Source organism: Podarcis pityusensis (genome assembly GCF_964106645.2).
Source record: "Podarcis pityusensis genome assembly, chromosome: 12".
Classification (NCBI taxonomy): Eukaryota; Metazoa; Chordata; class Lepidosauria; order Squamata; family Lacertidae; genus Podarcis; species Podarcis pityusensis.
Genome location: NC_138037.1, coordinates 53,780,446 through 53,799,592, shown reverse-complemented (window position 1 = coordinate 53,799,592; position 19,147 = coordinate 53,780,446). Strand labels below are relative to the sequence as shown.

General features: G+C 44.8%; 1 protein-coding gene across 7 annotated transcripts in view; it reads left to right on the top strand.

Annotated features, from left to right (window-relative positions):
* Positions 1 to 19,147, top strand: part of AOAH (acyloxyacyl hydrolase) — a 99,402-nt gene that overhangs the window by 76,193 nt on the left and 4,062 nt on the right. For 3 of the 7 annotated variants that reach the window (XM_080975913.1, XM_080975911.1, XM_080975912.1), the window contains 5 exons: positions 4,321 to 4,493; positions 6,898 to 6,956; positions 8,654 to 8,713; positions 10,552 to 10,648; positions 15,124 to 15,200. In XM_080975913.1, the coding sequence (XP_080832039.1) occupies positions 4,321 to 4,493; positions 6,898 to 6,956; positions 8,654 to 8,713; positions 10,552 to 10,648; positions 15,124 to 15,200 (466 nt within the window). The remainder of the gene's footprint in view (positions 1 to 4,320; positions 4,494 to 6,897; positions 6,957 to 8,653; positions 8,714 to 10,551; positions 10,649 to 15,123; positions 15,201 to 19,147) is intronic. The other 4 variants (XM_080975915.1, XM_080975916.1, XM_080975917.1 and 1 more) reach the window with 4 other exon arrangements.

The window sequence follows — 19,147 nt, the reverse complement described above, 5'->3', positions numbered from 1 at the left end:
ATAATTGTAATAATCATAAAAAGCTTTAGAAGGAATGAGTGGCGTAAAATATATTCTATAGTGGAATACAAACTTAATATTTGTATCCAGATACACCAAATATTCATGAATGTTGCCAAATAAACTCATATTTAGTGGGAATATGCCAACCATGAGATTGTTTGGTTATATAAATGACTAAAGAAGCCAGGGTGGCTATCTAAAGAACTTTTAACTGAGTTAAGATTAAAAAAGGATGTGTACAAAAAATTGAAAAAGGGGGGAAACCACCAAAGAGGAATTCAAACAAATAGCCAGCACGTGTAGACACAAAGTCAGAAAAGCTAAAGCACAAAATGAACTCAGGCTTGCTAGAGAGGTTAAAAGCAACAAAAAAGGCTTTTATGGGTATGTTCGTAGCAAAAGGAAGAACAAAGAAACAGTGGGGTCACTCAGAGGAGAAGATGGTGAAATGCAAACAGGGGACACAGAAAGGGCTGAACTCCTCAATGCCTTCTTTGCCTCAGTCTTCTCCGATAAAGAAAACAATGCCCGACCTGAAGAATTTGGAGCAAATGATTCAGCAGAGGAAACACAGCCCAGAATAACTAAGGAGATAGTACAAGAATACTTGGCTAGTTTAGATGTATTCAAGTCTCCAGGGCCAGATGAACTGCATCCAAGAGTATTAAAAGAACTGGCAGATGTGATCTCAGAACCACTGGCAGTCATCTTTGAGAATTCCTGGAGAACAGGCGAAGTCCCGGCAGACTGGAGGAGGGCAAATGTTGTCCCTATTTTCAAAAAGGGGAAAAGAGAGGACCCAAATAATTACCACCCAGTCAGTCTGACATCAATACCAGGGAAGATTCTGGAGCAGATCATTGAGCAAACAGTCTGTGAGCACCTAGAAAGGAATGCTGTGATCACCAACAGTCAGCATGGATTTCTGAAAAATAAGTCATGTCAGACTAACCTGATCTCGTTTTTTGACAGAATTACAAGCCTGGTAGATGAAGTGGATGTAGCCTACCTTGATTTCAGCAAGGCATTTGACAAGGTGCCCCATGATATTCTTGTAAAGAAGCTGGTAAAATGCGGTCTTGACTATGCTACTACTCAGTGGATTTGTAACTGGCTGACTGACCGAACCCAAAGGGTGCTCATCAATGGTTCCTCTTCATCCTGGAGAAGAGTGACTAGTGGGGTGCCACAGGGTTCTGTCTTGGGCCCGGTCTTATTCAACATCTTTATCAACGACTTGGATGATGGACTCAAGGGCATCCTGATCAAATTTGCAGATGACACCAAACTGGGAGGGGTGGCTAACACCCCAGAGGACAGGATCACACTTCAAAACGACCTCGACAGATTAGAGAACTGGGCCAAAACAAACAAGATGAATTTTAACAGGGAGAAATGTAAAGTGTTGCACTTGGGCAAAAAAAATGAGAGGCACAAATACAAGATGGGGGACACCTGGCTTGAGAGCAGTACATGTGAAAAGGATCTAGGAGTCTTGGTTGACCACAAACTTGACATGAGCCAACAGTGTGACGCGGCAGCTAAAAAAGCCAATGCAATTCTGGGCTGCATCAATAGGAGTATAGCATCTAGATCAAGGGAAGTAATAGTACCACTGTATTCTGCACTGGTCAGACCTCACCTGGAGTACTGTGTCCAGTTCTGGGCACCACAGTTCAAGAAGGACACTGACAAACTGGAACATGTCCAGAGGAGGGCAACCAAAATGGTCAAAGGCCTGGAAATGATGCCTTATGAGGAACGGCTAAGGGAGCTGGGCATGTTTAGCCTGGAGAAGAGGAGGTTAAGGGGTGATATGATAGCCATGTTCCAATATATAAAAGGATGTCACATAGAGGAGGGAGAAAGCTTGTTTTCTGCTGCTCCAGAGAAGCGGACACGGAGCAATGGATCCAAACTACAAGAAAGAAGATTCCACCTAAACATTAGGAAGAACTTGCCAACAGTAAGAGCTGTTCGACAGTGGAATTTGCTGCCAAGGAGTGTGGTGGAGTCTCCTTCTTTGGAGGTCTTTAAGCAGAGGCTTGACAACCATATGTCAGGAGTGCTCTGATGGTGTTTCCTGCTTGGCAGGGGGTTGGACTCGATGGCCCTTGTGGTCTCTTCCAACTCTATGATTCTATGATTCTAGGCAGCCCACAAGTGGAAGCAATTTAATAGTAGTAGTAGTAGTAGTAGTAGTAGTAGTAGTAGTAGTACTGAGGTATTAGTTACCATAATAGAAGATTTACATTGTGCAGTGGTTTGCTACTATGTCAAAAGCTCAATATTGTGAGTCTAAATAACTAGTCAGTAGTGTTTGGCATTGGCTGAGCTGCAGTGTACTTCCATGGTATCGTGAATGGAAATAAATGAAGGAAAACAATACGAAATACCAAGCTCTCGAGTTCACCTTATAAAAACTTAGAATGGAGTATCTAATCCTGTTGCTTTTCTTTCACCCTCACTTGGGAATATTGACATTTGAATAAATGGCCTGTGTTGATGCCATATTGTCCATTTGCACCATTGATGTGACAAGAGGAGTTTTTGTTTTGCTTCTTTTCAGACACAACTGCCTACCTTACCCTCTCCCTGCAATATCTCACAAATGTTACCCAGCAAGTTGTGCCATTAATTCTTTCTTGCTTTGTCTTTCTGTTTGTTTGTTTTTTATTATTCTTACTTCCATTTGGATGGTTTTAGTATGCTGTTAATGCCTAAGTTTTGAAACAGCACAAGTTCCACAAGAATCCCAGACCTCTGTATCAGAAAGAGAATGCATCTTATTCTGCAAAAGAATGAAACATTAATGTTTGCCCTTGTTCAAGTCTAGCTGTGGTCTCAAGGGAAGCTGTTGGCTGGTTCCTGTTACTTTTCACGATGATAACTTCCTTTAAAAAGGCACTGGGATAAATCTGTTGGGAAAATAGTACTGGGAAAAGATGGGGCAGGGGCATGCAATGAAATATTTGATCTATAAAAGTCCACTAGAATGTGTACAGAACTTTTCCCTAAACCAACCCTTGGCTTTCACACCATCAAAATCTTTGCCAACTCACAAAACAGAGATGTGGGTTTTTTGGATATCAAACTATACATTCATCGTCCAGGAATTAATATGCAGATATAGTGAAACAGAAGCATTCATAACAGATTTGCTGGTTTTTTTCTTTAAAAATGGCGGTTGTTTTAATTAACAAGTGACAGTATTTCACTATCCTATTAAACTGGTATTTAGAGCCATGTTGATTGGAATAATGCATCCCTCTCCTGGTCTAATTCAGGTCTCTGTTTCTAGCTGAAGTGAGTGCTGTAGCTTCTGTGATGCAGAATCACACCTCAGCCAAAGCACAGTTAACTGCCAATATTTCATGCCAAGGTGGCAAGTGAGAGATTGAGAAATACAGGCATTTGTAAGTGACAGAGATAATGAAATTGGCGAATCATGTGCTTTCCCAGCAGAACCCAAATTGCAATGTCCAAATGAGGAGGATGTACAAAAATATAGACAGATGGTACATATCTCACAGCCTACCAAGGCACGAATGTAGGACAGCGAAATAATAATAAAAAAGAAACATGAAAAAAAAATGAATGCACAGTGGGGTTCTGGGGGTTTTTTGAGAGAGAAGGGAAGCAAGCAAAATTGTTAGATTTGCTGTTTTTCCACTAACTGATCATCTCTGCAGCTTTCTTTTCCCATTGCTGTATTTTATCTGTGACATAAAGGCATGATAACAAGAAGGAAACAAGAGCTGACTGATTGGGGCCAGAGGCAATCTGTGCTTTGAAATGAGGGACAACTGAAAGAAATAACAGAAAAAAGATTAAACTCCCTTAATGGTAAATCAGCCATGATAAAGGCTTCTCTGCCCAAGCTCCCCAGTTCTGAAAATGCTTGATCTTCTAAGGGCTTCTGTTAACTGCTGTGAGACAGTGTGCATCTACAGATGGAGACACATGTCAATATTTAACTTTTAATCTTTCAGAACCATTGCTTCTTAACAAGAATATATCCCAGCTTTGTTGGGACACATGAGGCACATCCGGCACTAAACTCTTGAAATTCTGCATGGAATGACGGGGTCGGAGTGGCCCCAATTAACCATCTAGTCCCAGCCTGCACAGCTTGATGATCCATCGTTTCCTGTAGCCTGCCAGCCGCTTATGGCACCCGCTGGGGTTCAGTAACCCTCCTAGTCTTGACAAATGCATCCAAACAGATCACCCAAAGCGTAGCCAAACGGGAGACCATTTAGCTGTTTTGCTTTTGCTGTTCCTTGCTAAGCGCCGTGTGGTCTTTTTCTCTCTTAGGTATCCTGACACTGTTGAACACATGACACGGCCTGAGCAGATGCGCGCCAGTGTTATGCAGGCTCTGCAATATCTCAACGGCCTCCTTCCCAAAGGGAGCCATGTGCTTTTAACCGGTTTGGTAGACGGCCGCTTTCTGTGGGATAACTTGCACGATCGATTCTATCCTCTGGGTAAATACACCAACTTTTTTTCTTAGATGTGATGGCGCTGCGGAGGTGCTATGAAATGGCAGTGCTGGGATTCTGAGTGCCAGTTCATTCACCACGTGGCTCTTTGGGACCCTCAGATTTGTGCAAGTTGCAAAATTTGCAACTCCTCCTTTCAGTGAAAGCACATTGTCCAGCTTTATACTAGATAGTGGGTATACTGTACTTAAGATATATAAAGGAAACCTTGGTTTGGGCTTTGGTGATTACGTTTTTTGTGGTCATAGCTGAAAATTCCTCCAGTGCCTTATTTGGCAAAAAATAAACAAATCTCTCTGGTCTTTTGTATTATTTCTTTCAAAACTTTAAATGTTTTACAAATGTCTCTTTTCCCAATTGTGTCAAAGGCAGACTGCCTGCCTGACAGATTTTAGCGCTTCCAGCTGGGTGCCGTGAATTCAATGGGACTTATTCCCTGGCAAGGACATGTAGGAGTTCAGCTTAAGATACTGTAATTCATTATCTTGATCCGAGAAGGAGAAAAAACTACGAGACAAATGATCAAATATGAACATTTCTTAATATAGAGCATGTTATGGGAAGCCTGAGGTGAGTTTAACAATACATGAATTTAGGTCACATGGACAGAAGAAGTATATGTTTCTTTCTGTGACAGAATGCATTATTTCCACCTTTAAAGCCAACCGATGTGAGGTATAAAAAAGCCATAGTTGCACACAGTTGTCTTTAATCTTCCTCCTTGACGTGAAAAAGCTAGATTGGTTTTGGAGAGTGAAAGGCTTGTTAATAGGTATCAGTCACTCAACCCTGGGATTTGAAGTGAATATTATGTGACTCTGATCTCTTGTTAGCTTAATTGGCTGAGAATAGAGGTGGAAAAGGTTTATATGCAGAAGTAAAGAAGACGTGTGTGTGTGTGTGTGTGTGTGTGTGTGTGTGTGTGTAATGTGACTTGAGACACAGATGTGAAGGGGCAGCAATAAAGCCAAGGTAGGTTATATAGCAGACACAGGCAAACTCGGCCCTCCAGGTATTTTTGAGACTACAATTCCCATCATCCCTGACCACTGGTTCTCCTAGCTAGGGATCATGGGAGTTGTAGTCCCAAAACATCTGGAGGGCCGAGTTTGTGTGTGCTTGCTATATAGTATATTGCAAATACATTGTGTGAATCAGCCTGAGGGAGTTTATTTGCAGCAGCAGTTACAAAGGATATATATGAATGGGGCCAAAGAGAGCTCATTTTGAATCCTTACATAGCTATGCAAGTGTCTGAGCGAACCTGGGCAAATCATACTGCTCAGCTTTGCTTCACAAAGTTGTGGAGAGCATAAAAGGCCTTATGAACCTTAGCTTATCCCAAAACATTGGAGAAAAGCTGGAAGGTAAACCAAACAAGCACTAGGCTTTGTGCATAAAAGGTAAAGGGTAAAGAGAACCCTGACCATTAGGTCCAGTCGTGGCCGACTCTGGGGTTGAGGTGCTCACCTCGCTTTATTGGCTGAGGGAGCCGGCGTACAGCTTCCAGGTCATGTGGCCAGCATGACTAAGCTGCTTCTGGCGAAAACAGAGCAGCACACGGAAACTCCGTTTACCTTCCCGCCGGAGCGGTACCTATTTATCTACTTGCACTTTGAGGTGCTTTTGAACTGCTAGGTTGGCAGGAGCAGGGACCGAGCAATGGGAGCTCACCCCGTCGCGGGGATTCAAACCGCCGACCTTCTGATCAGCAAGCCCTAGGCTCTGTGGTTTAACCCACAGCGCCACCCACGTCCCATAAAAGCTTTGTGCATAGCTTTTAGCTAAAACCAAAGAAGCCTGAATAGAGCTGCTGCAGATTACAGATCCAATAATGAGACAAACTGCTATTAATTGCCTTATACCTAATTTTGGCACCGTTGCCTATGCCAAATCTTCATGAGGATTGTCGTGTACATATGCCAGCTATCAAAATAGCCACTGTACACTAATGAATATAGTGATAGTGGCAGGAAATATCAAAGGAGGGAGAGCGTCCGAGGACTGCTTGCCTATTCTATGTACTTGAGTGCCTCAGCACAAACAGTGAAATTCTTAGTCTTTTTCATTCTTTTAGGTGGATGCATGTAGACTTGGGTTGCATACCAAGCCACAATGTCCCCTTCTCCCACAGCTCCACTTCTGACCTTTGTGTGTTGATAATGGAAGTCTCCCAACCATAGGGATGCTTCTAAGCACTGAACACAATGAGAATCTCTTGAGATTTTCACGCTCAGCATGTGAAGGTCAGAAGTGAGCTTCCTCTCCTGGAGTTAAGCCCAAACACGTTCACTCAAATGCTCTTGCCAGGCAGATTTCTAATGCGTTTCCAGCAAGGGACATGATATGTTTTCACGTGGTCAGTTTTGAAAATATTTCTGTTTTCCAGGCCAGTTGAACAAAGATGTCACATACGAACATTTTTTCTCGTTTCTCAGCTGTCTACAGGTAAGTTGCCTCAATGTCCAATGCAATTACATCTTGGGCTGAAAAAAGCTGAGTATGAGAGGTGATGCCTTCTGTTGGTTTGACATCTAGTTGTGGTGGAAGTTCGTGAGGTTCATAAACGAACCTTCCTTTAGGAAGAGCGTAAAGCAGGGGGAGGCAACCTAAGGCCTGGGGGCCGGATGCGGCCCAATTGCCTTCTCAATCCGGCCTGCAGACGGTCCGGGAATCAGTGTGGTTTTACATGAGTAGAATGTGTCCTTTTATTTAAAATGCATCTCTGGGTTATTTGTGAGGCCTGCCTGATGTTTTTACATGAGTAGAATGTATGCTTTTATTTAAAATGCGTCTCTGGGTTATTTGTGGGGCATAGGAATTCGTTCATTTCCCCCTACCCACCCAAAATATAGTCCAGTCCACCACATGGTCTGAGGGACGGTGGACCGGCCCACAGCTGAAAAAGGTTGCTGACCCCTGGCATAATTAGGCATGTAACTGTATGTAGCGTTGGGACACGGGTGGTGCTGTGGGTTAAACCACAGAGCCTAGGACTTGCCGATCAGAAGGCGGTTCGAATCCCCACGACAGGGTGAGCTCCCGTTGCTCGGTCCCTGCTCCTGCCAACCTAGCAGTTCAAAAGCACGTCAAAGTGCAAGTAGATAAATAGGCACCGCTCCAGTGGGAAGGTAAATGGCGTTTCTGTGCGCTGCTCTGGTTCACCAGAAGCGGCTTAGTCATGCTGGCCACATGACCCGGAAGCTGTACGCCGGTTCCCTCGGCCAATAAAGCGAGATGAGTGCCGCAACCCCAGAGTGAGCCACGACAGGACCTAATGGTCAGGGGTCCCTTTACCTTTACCTTTAACTGTATGTAGCAAGTATAGACTATGAGCTAATCTTTCAGCTTTTAGACAGGGCTGGCCTTATCACAAGGTGGAACTTTGAAGAAGAAGCAAATGGAAGGAGATGGGTGTTGGATTCCCCTGCTAGTCCCCATGCCTTGCTGTTTTGTACCAAAGTGTTGCCCAGGACAAAAGCAAGTCTGTTGGGATCAACAAGCCCCAAGGACAAATTGAATAGGTGAAGTCCTGGAGGGATGACAGGATCCAAACTTAACTGGGGGAGAAGAAGGGGGATCTCATTTCAATATTTTGTTTAGGGCACCCAAGTTCTTCTAGGCCATCCCTGAGTTTTAGTGCTCCAAACAAGTAAACCAGAGATCATGGACGATTGAGTCCGCAACTATTAAGAACATCTGTTTTCTGAATTTCGGTTGTTAATCTGAATTATCTCCTTCACTCTGTTTCCTGCCTAGGTCTGAAACAGTAACACTTTGTTTTAAAAAATACATGCAATGTTTTTGATAACATCTCCAGCCTTCCAGTTAATGGAGGTTTTTCTCTGTCTCCTGGTGCCTTCATTACATATCTTTAGGTGCGAGGCAAAAACATTCCTCTTCTCCCTTCGGCTAATTAAACAATCTATGATCTTTTAAACTGTTTGCGTGGGGCTATTCTTTTTGTTTGTTACTATGTATTTTGTGTGTGTGTAGTAATAATAATAATAATAATAATAATAATAATAATAATAAACCACCTTGTCATCTTCAGAGGAAAGGTGAATAGACATTTATTATTATTATTATTATTATTATTATTATTTTACACACACAAATATTTAAATCTTTCTGCATTCACACAGTCTGCTCCATGCGTTGGCTGGATGTCTGCAAATGCCACTCTTAGGAACCTGACCTCAGAGGTATGTTTAATATAAAAGTAATTTTAAAATATATTCAGATATTCTATTTTTAAAGACGGTATTTGGACTTCTGCTGTAAGAAGGAAATAAGGTTTTAAAGGACAGGATATTTTATATCACTGTTTTAGTGAAGAAATCTGGACTCCTAATATCACCAAGGGCTTGTATTGTTCTGCTTCAATTCAAGATGCTCAGATCGGATTCAGTTTCTTATATATTTAAACAATCTGCTTAATGTACATGGGGTTCAAATGCCAGCAAAATAGCCTGCCAGTTCTTGTTCTTTCCCAGAGTAATATCTCACTTAAATCTTCAAGGCAAGCTAATAAACGTTTTATGGGACTGCCTTGCCTAAGAATGAACATTTTTGAAAGCAGCCTGCATAGGTATCAAGTGCTTCTAGCGTAATATTTTCCCTGTTGTGCTAGCTTTCTACATGCAAGGAAGTCTTGGTGTGGAGGGGCTTGCAAGCAGGCACTCCCCCTCCACATGGCGTCTGAAGCAGCTCAGTCACAAGGAGGAACTGTAGTTCACACTGTCTTGTACATCTGAATCAGTAATAATAATAATATATTTATACCCCGCCCATCTGGCTGGGCTTCCAAAAAAAATATTAAAATACTGTAATACATCAAACATTAAAAGGTTCCCTAAACAGAGCTGCCTTCATATGTCTTCTAAAAGTCTGGTAGTTGTTGTTCTCTTTGACATCTGGTAGGAGGGTGTTCCACAGGACGGGTGCCACTACCGAGAAGGCCCTCTGCCTGGTTCCCTGTAGCTTTGCTTCTCGCAATGAGGGAACTGCCAGAAGGCCCTCAGCGCTGGACCTCGGGGTCCGGGCAGAACGATGGGGGTGGAGACGCTCCTTCAGGTATACTGGGCCGAGGCCGTTTAGGGCTTTAAAGGTCAACACCAGCACTTTGAATTGTGCTCGGAAATGTACTGGGAGCCAATGTAGGTCTTTCAGGACCGGTGTTATGTGGTCTTGGCGGCCACTCCCAGTCACCAGTCTAGCTGCCGCATTCTGGATTAGTTGTAGTTTCCGGGTCACCTTCAAAGTAGCCCCACAAAGAGCGCATTGCAGTAGTCCAAGCGGGAGATAACCAGAGCATGCATCACTCTGGCGAGGCAGTCCACAGGCAGATAGGATCTCAGCCTGCGTACCAGATGGAGCTGGTAAGCAGCTGCCCTGGACACGGATTTGACCTGCGCCTCCATGGACAGCTGTGAGTCCAAAATGACTCCCAGGCTGCGCACCTGGTCCTTCAGGGGCACAGTTACCCCATTCAGGACCAGGGAGTCCCCCCACACCTGCCCGTCTCCTGTCCCCCCAAAACAGTACATCTATCTTGTCAGGATTCAATCTCAATATGTTATAAATGAATTTGACAAAAAGTGGCACCTTTCGCTCAAGCAGTTTTGCCTACAGCAGATCCAGGAAGGAATTGTCTTTCTACCGTCTGGAAATGGCTTAGGCTGGCATTGAATGCATACCTTGGTTGTGAAGCTCTGAACCTTGCAGACGAATGTTGCTCTATATACTGTGCCAATATCTTAATACCGTTTTGGTCAAGGTTGTAAGCAAGGTCAGCTGTTTGTACAAGCGGGGGGGGGGGGACAGCACTGTGACTTGGACGTTAAATGGCAGATTTAATTTCACACTTGTTTTTGTGCACAGAAGCTGAAAGCAGTGTGGCCACACAAAGCTTGCATGTTGTTTTATTGTGCATATTACTGTAAGGTGCTCTGAAGTCTTGGCAGGCAGAGGTGGGTAAGAGTTCTCATAACAATAAAACAATTCACACATATATTCCTTGTGGGTTCCCGACACCCCACAGAGAGCCTTACAGCTTTCCAGTGTCCTGAAGGAGCTGGCAAAATCCGAGAAATATGCCAATTTTGACGTTTTCTACATGGATTACCCACTGAAGGAAGGTAAGCTTTTATAGAGGAGCTGAATAAAGACCCACTCGATACATATCACTAAAAGGGAGAGGTGATGCCTACCAGTCCAAAAGACAAATTCCAATTGTTCGTTTCCCTAAGGACGCCCCTGGCTTTGGGTACTGGGGGGTGGGACTTGGGAAAGGTGCAGTCAGTGGGCCTCCAATCCCTGAATGGGACAACCTGCTGTTGCTGCACTCCATTCACTTGCCCAAGATTGATAACTACTACTACTAATAAAGTAATAATAATAATAATAATAATAATATGGCCCAGGACCCTCGTACCTACGGGACCGCCTCTCCTGGTATGTCCCACAGAGGAATTTATGGTCTTCAAACAAAAACATCTTGGAGGTCCCAGGCCACAGAGAGGTTAGGCTGGCCTCAAGCAGAGCCAGGGCTTTTTCGGCTGTGGCTCCGATCTGGTGGAATGCTCTGTCACAAGAGACTAGGGCCCTGTGGGACTTGACATCTTTCCGCAGGGCCTGCAAGACAGAGCTGTTCCACCAGGCCTTTGGCCAAGGCACAGCCTGACCCCCTTCTTAGGCAATCATCACAGAACACTAGCCCAATGGTTGCCATTAATTTGATTTGAATTAATTTTATAATGAAATGATTTTAGAATGTTGTATTATTTTATTGTTGTTAGCCGCTCTGAGCCCGGCTTTGGCTGTGGAGGGTGGGATATAAATAAAAGTTAATAATAATGATGATGATAATAATAATAATAATAATAATAATAATAATAATAATTTATTTATACCCCACCCATCTGGCTGTGTTTCCCAGAACCAAGGTAGCTGGAGGATGTGGCCCTGCCTCCTCTCTCCTGCATGCTCAGAGAGCACTGATGTGCAAGCAGTGACAGAAAAGGGAGGCAACTAGTGCCACAGGGCTCTAGGAGGTGACAATTGTGGGGTGGACCCAGCAACAACACACCACCCCAATCTCAGAGCGGTGCGAGATTCCAGGGGTTCCAGGCGCTTACCCCGGGTTTGTGTTTCCTTTGGGAACGAGGGACAGCAGAGACTGTGGTGTCTTTATTTACATATATATACAACCTGAACCTCTTTCCTTTGTTTCCCTTAATGGCACATAACCCAGGCTATCTTCTCAACACAGGAAGCTAGCCTGGCTTATATTTTAACATTTGCTGGATCCAGAGGTTACCGTAGAAGGTTCTTGCATACAGCCTACAGTGGTTCCTCGCAAGACGAAATTAATTCGTTCCGCGAGTTTTTTCGCCTTGCGGTTTTTTTCGTCTTGCGAAGCACGGTGTCGGAAAAGTTTTGGAAAAGCTTCAAAAATCACCAAAGTCTTCAAAAACCTCAAAAAAGGCTACCACACCGCGTGCTATGAGTTGCTCCTCAAAGTCAAGTCGCAACTGTATTAACGGTTTTAAGAAAAAGGAAACAAACTCGCAAGACGTTTCCGTCTTGCGAAGCAAGCCCATAGGGGAAATCGTCTTGCGAAGCAACTCAAAAAACCAAAAACCCTTTTGTTTTGCGAGTTTTCCGTCTTGCAAGGCATTTGTCTTGCGAGGTACCACTGTACTTCCCCTCTCTCCTTGCTAGTTCCAGCAGTCACCCCCACCAGCAGCAGTAATGGTGAGAAGGCTTCCACAGGGACTACTAGAACCATTGAGGGGACCCAGGTGACTTTTTCTGCTAGCAGAAGCCCCGTTGGTCCAGAGGCTGAATTCTGATCTGACCTTGTGCTCTCCCAGGGCCAGCCCAAGACATTTTGACACCACCCCTCCCCACCAGGGAAGAAAGGGGGAGGAAACAAGGGGGGAGGAGAGATAGATTGACATCTGCTGCCCTGTAGATCCTGCTGCCTGAAGCAGTCACCACACCTTGTCTCATGACTGGGCTGGCCCTGAGCTCATCGTGATGCCGAAAACAAGAATCTATCCCTCCATTGAGGAAGGGGCAATGTTGGTGGAGGATACAGATTTTGGGTGGTCGGCTAGTCCAGCCAAAATCTGTAGACCACTGGCTACAGGAATGTGCATCTGGCTCTCAGTCAACTCATGTGGGTGCCAACCCAGCAAGGAAACAGTATGTGTAAGCAGCAGTTTGTGGCTCTTTCTTGCAGGATCCAGGCATAAGAGGCTTACAGACTTTGCTTCCTAAACATTCCTTTTACTTAGTTATGCAATCACTTATTCTTCGCTTACAATAAATTATTAAGGGATCCGTCGCTTAAATCAAAACCATTCTGAATACCCTCTTAATGTTTCATGAGAGTCATTATCTGATTGCTGATGAGCCAAATTACTTCGAAGTGCTAAATATATTGAGTCTGGGTTGGGTGGGGAAATCAATGGGGTTTACCTTTTCACGTTGGCAAACAAAAGAAAATGCAACACAACCTTAGGGAATGTTTGTCACAGGCCCATAATCGTGTTTACAATTAAAGGCTTCTGCTTAGTGGAAGCATCACTTGTCAGTTTCCCTTCTCGCCTGCCTCTGCTCTCTTCACTGACCTATTTTTCATTTTCTTTTTGCTAAAGTTAGTGCAACCCCCTTTTTGGAGTCTCAAAGTATTATTAAATATTCAGCAGCTATTGCAATCTCTCCCTCCACCCCTCCGGCTTTGGGTGACGTCCTAATTTTTGGATTTTGAGAGCCCTGGCACTGGTTTCATTGTGGATTAGGCCTCACCCAGAATTTTAAACTGTTTCTTAAGTCCCCCATGAAGCTCATTCCTGCTATAGAAATTCCTTCCTCTTAACAGTGCTGCTCACAGACTCTTGTAGCGCTTAAAAACCTGAAAAAGTGGAAAGTGAGGAAAAAAGAATTTGTGAACACACAGTGAGTTTCTGTCATAGTTCCTTTAACCCTCTTAAACTCCCAACATTGAAAGTGTTTTTTTAAAATCTAGATCACAGAGCTGGGTGTCATATGTGTTTGTTTACATGCAAGAAATCTGATGTATTCAGGCAGGGGCATAATAGACTGAAAATGATGGTAGCTGTCCGTTTGTGAGAGATTAGTATTGCTCTAGGTCTCCCCCCCCCAAAAAAAAAATCCCCTGGAAATTAATAAATGGTAGGATTTTCATTATTTGGGATTTGAAGGGACGCGGGTGGCACTGTGGTCTAAACCACAGAGCCTAGGGCTTGCTGATCAGAAGCTTGGCGGTTCGAATCCCCATGATGGGGTGAGCTCCCGTTGCTCGGTCCCAGCTCCTGCCAACCTAGCAGTTCGAAAGCACATCAAAGTGCAAGTAGATAAATAGATACTGCTGCGGCGGGAAGGTAAACGGCATTTCTGGGTGCTGCTCTGGTTCGCCAGAAGTGGCTTAGTCATGCTGGCCACATGACCCGGAAAAACTGTCTGTGGACAAATGCCGGCTCCCTCGGCCGGTAAAGCGAGATGAGCGCCACAACCCCAGAGTCATCCGTGACTGGACTTAACTGTCAGGGGTCCCTTTACCTTTAGCTTTTATACAGGCTGCAGAGGAATTCCTGGGCTAGCCCATGCAAAACGACCTGCTAGGGCCAGTAAGAAACAATATAGGGCCATTGGCAATGCAAGAAAACTGGCCTTCCCCCCTGCTCTGAAGTGTGAACAGAGACGGGGGATTTGGAAGGTTGCCCGGGGTAAGGCATGATGTCCCAAGAAGAGTTGGAACCTTCGGCATGAGGCTTGGCATATCTGAACCTCACAGCAACATTTGACTGTTTGGACCAGTCGTACGCAGTAATGAAAATGGTTCAGATCCAAGCACATATACAGTGGTGCCCCGCAAGACGAATGCCTTGCAAGACGAAAAACTCGCTAGACGAAAGGGTTTTGCGTTTTTTGAATCGTTCCGCAAGACGAATTTCCCTATGGGCTTGCTTCGCAAGACGAAACGTCTTGTGAGTTCTTGCGAGTTTGTTTCCTTTTTCTTAAAGCCGCTAAGCCGTTAATAGCCGCTAAGCCGCTAATAGCCGCTAAGCCGCTAATAGCCGCTAAGCCACTAAGCCGCTAATAGCCGTGCTTCGCAAGACGAAAAAACCGCAAGACGAAGAGACTCGCGGAACGGATTAATTTCGTCTTGCGAGGCACCACTGTATAACCACAACTGTCCATTTTGTTTCCAGAAAGCAATGACCTTGAATTTTGATTTTGTGGAAGAGGCAACTGAACAGAAAGTGTTCAATCAGAATTAAGTTTACGTATTTTGTACCTTTGCCTCATGTGAGCCTCATTCTTACTTGGAACGGACTGTGTGTTCTTCTGCCAGCATTTATGCTCCAAGAGTTTACCTTGCATAAATATCTTGGAAGGGCTTAAATGCCGCCTAGAAGGAAAGGGGATTGGATGCAGTATTGGCTCTGACAATGTTTCATAAATCATCATAATCTTCATGTGCACAATTCATCTTCTAAAAATACTGCCTGTGAGGCTGGGGGAAGTGGATGTGGCGCTTATACGTGCCGTGCATAATCTGCTGTGATTATCTCATTTACAGTTGCTGAGATGTGGCAGAAGTCTGGAGGAGAGGCCTGGCAGCTAATAGAACCTGTGGATGGATTTCATCCTAACCAGGTAAGTAGCAGAGAAAGGCGGTGGGTAGGAATAGGAGGCAAAAGGCACAATAATGAGAAATGTGGGTTCTCAAGGGAATAGGGGGGTCCTCAAGGGCATTCTGGATGTACCACAACCTCTTTCTGTCTTCAGACAAAGGAACTCTTATTTGGCTTCTCCCACATTCTGACCTGAGTTCCTGGGTTGCCTTCATCAAGCCCATCTTTCAACATCACCTTTACATTGAAGATAACGCCTCTCTACCCCAGCATTTGACATTCTACATTAGAACCCATTTGACTATTTTTTAAAAATGGATTTCTGTCAGGATGCTGTCAGAGGCTCCCAGCTGGTGGCCCAGGAAAGGATAAAGACAAAGAAAAGTTTCATACTGTCCTTTTTTACTTCAGTCTTTCCAGAGACTGCTCTGGCTCTCCCACAATTTCCCAACTTTCTCCCTCATCTGCCTCTGAGCTGTGACCTCCCTCAAAGCCCTGTTGTACAATTCAAAGTGTTGGTGCTGACCTTTAAAGCCCTAAACGGCCTCAGTCCAGTATACCTGAAGGAGCGTCTCCACCCCCATCATTCTGCCCGGACACTGAGGTCCAGCGCCGAGGGCCTTCTGGCGGTTCCCTCACTGCGAGAAGCAGAGGGCCTTCTCGGTAGTGGCACCCGCCCTGTGGAATGCCCTCCCACCAGATGTCAAAGAGATAAACAACTACCTGACATTCAGAAGACATCTGAAGGCAGCCCTGTTCAGGGAAGTTTTTAATGTGTGACATTTTAATGTATTTTTAATCCTTGTTGGAAGCCACCCAGAGTGGCTGGGGAAACCCAGCCAGATGGGCGGAGTACAAATAATATATTATTATTATTATCATCATCATCATCATCATCATCATCATCATCATCTATACTGTCTTCCTCTTCCTCCTCCCTGGAAGGGTCAGGATGGGGAGGTGGTCTCTACCACTCCTCCTCTGCCCAGTCCCTCATAATTTTTATACTGTCTTTTTGAATTGGCATAACCCTGCCCAGACCCAGACCTTATGGATGGGTGAGAATCCTAGGTGGTTATGATGACAATAACATAACCTCTTGTCAGGGACTGGCTGGATGACTGGAGGCGGGAGGAGCACCAGCCGGCCAACCTCCTGGGGAAGCCTCAGAGGAGGAAGGTTAAGAGCCTGGGGGGTGGACACTGAAGACAGAGCAGGGGTGCCAACTTGAATAAAATATTGGGGAGGCAGGTAAGCCCCGCCCTGCATGATCACATGACATGGCACACGGACAACATTTGAATGGCAATGCTCATCAACTTTGGGGGGGGGTCCTATTGAGCAGAGGATGGTTGTCTGCTGAAAAAGCAACAGGTGTGAGTGAGAGGGAAAAGCCAAGAGCAGAAAGCAGTTCAGACTCGCACATGAAGCTTCCCAGCAGCTTGCCTGTCCTACTGTTAGGCTCCCGCCCTCCCTTATCTCCAAGGACACGAAGAGCTATGCATGCGGCAGAACAATGAGCAAGGGCTCCCTCCCACCATAGTTGATGCCTATGTGGGCAACCTCTGGAGGACTGAGCAGAAAGTGGGAAGCAGGAACTTCCTGGCAGGTGTCATATGGAAGCTGGTCCGGCCTTGAGGCTTCTCTGCACTGTTTGCTGTTTTCTTGAATAAAGAATTAAATTCCCTGTTCGTCTCTGCATTAGAGTACTGACCTGCATCTGAACTAGCCCTGACACTTCTGTGCCCCATAAGCTTCCCCACATTCATTTTTGCATTTTAAATTTCCTGTCTGATATTTCTGCTTAGATGTTTCACACTGCCTCAAGCTCACTGTGTCCAAGGCTGGTGCTCTTCTCTTTCCCAGCAAGCCTCTTCAGTATTCATTTATAACATCGCCATTCACCATATTAAACAAGCACACAACCTTGGCTTTATATTTGACCCCCTTTCTCATTTGCTTCCTATATTCAATCTGTCGCCAAGTCAGGTTGCGTCTCCTCTTACAGGATTGCAAAGACATAACCCTCCCTCTCCTGACGCAAAATTTTAGTCAACGTTCTGATCACCGCCTGCCTTAATGACTTCTCCTCTCTGGCCTTCCTTTGCTGCATCTCAGCCCCTTCATCTCTCCCCGGAACTTTGCTGCCAAAGTAATTTGCTCTGACTATGCGGCACCCTTCCTTAACCTCCTGCATTGGCTCCTTGCCTCTGCCAGATTCAGCACAAAACCTGCGTTGTTACCTGCTAAGCCCTCCCTGACCTTGCCCTCATTCATTTCTCTGTTCTTGTACTCCAATAGATCCTTGCCCAAGACTGTTGCTCCTCTAGCTCTGCCACCCTCCGTGATCTGGAGGGATTATATCCAGTTAGTAGTAGTAGTAGTAATAATTAACTTATTATTTATACCCCACCCACCTGGCTGGGTTTCTCCAGCCACTCTGGGCGGCTTCCAACACAATATTAAAATAAAATAACCTATTAAACATTAAAAGCTTCCCTAAACAGGGCTGCCTTCAGATGTCTTCTAAAAGTCTGGTAGTTGTTCTTCTCTTTGACATCTGGTAGGAGGGTGTTCCACAGGGCGGGTGCCACTACCGAGAAGGCCCCCTGCCTGGTTCCCTGTAACTTGGCTTCTCGCAGTGTCCCTCTGCTCTTTTATCCAATGGAATCTTAACAACAGAGGGACAGAAATCAAGCCAATATTTGAGGATATTCTTTTCTCCTTCACCCCACCAAAATCTGTTCCAGAAGGTGAGCAGGCTTCTGGAATAGTAAGGGAAATGGGTGATCTCTATTTTCGTTCCGCTGACTGAAAGCTCTGCAAGTTCAAACCTAAGTTTTCCTGCTCCCTCAAGTCACTTCCACCCTTTTCTCTTGCTGCTGCTTAAACCTGGTTCTCTCTCCTAGAACACCTTCACAATGCCACCTCTTAAATTGTTCAAACCCCTCAAACCCCACTATTCCGCAAAACATTTGGCACGTTAGTCCTCAGTTCCTACTGAAGCCTCAGCATATTTGTAAATACGTACACTGAACACAGATACCTTTCCTTGGTGGGTTTTGTCTCATTTGCATATATGTTCCTATTCCATATAGACAGTTGATACCACTTAATTGTCATACCCCTCAAAAGAATACAGAAAGAATGCTGAATTTTTTTAAAAAATATTCTTAGTAATAACTATTAAAGTAATAGAAGTCCGTTTAATAAATATATCGTACGCCTGTTACAAGCGTGCTCTGCTGGGGATTCAGTCAATTAAGTAGTCATCCAATTTCTTTAATAAGATTATGTTTTAAAAGTTATGTGGAAAGACGTGGGCTACAATTTGGAAACAAACTTTCTTCCAGCATTTCTCCCATATTTACCTAGTGGTGTGGGAGCCATTTCGCTGTGGGATCTTCCCACAAGTGTTCAGATTCAGGAACACCGTGCAGATGGAGTTCCTTTCCCACTTAATTGAGGCCAGTGTTCGTTGCCAACCAACAGTTGGATAAAGAATAAGTAAATATCAACAAAATATTCAATCATCTATCTCCTTTATCTTGGCTGCAACCATTTCTCTGTCTCTCTCCTTTTCCATCTCTGCTTTTCCTTTGGTATGAAGGAACCCATTATTTCATTTTGTATATGACTATACACACCTGTTGGACGCGGGTGGTGCTGTGGTCTAAACCACAGAGCCTAGGGCTTGCCGATCGGAAGGTCGGCGGTTTGAATCCCCATCGTGGGGTGAGCTCCCATTGTTCGGTCCCAGCTCCTGCCCACCTAGCAGTTCAAAAGCACATCAAAGTGCAAGTAGATAAATAGGTACCATTCTGGCAGGAAGGTAAACAGTGTTTCTGTGCACTGCTCTGGTTCGCCAGAAGCGGCTTAGTCCTGCTGGCCACATAACCCGGAAGCTGTACGCTGGCTCCCTTGGCCAATAAAGCAAGATGAGCGCCGCAACCCCAGAGTGGTCTGCAA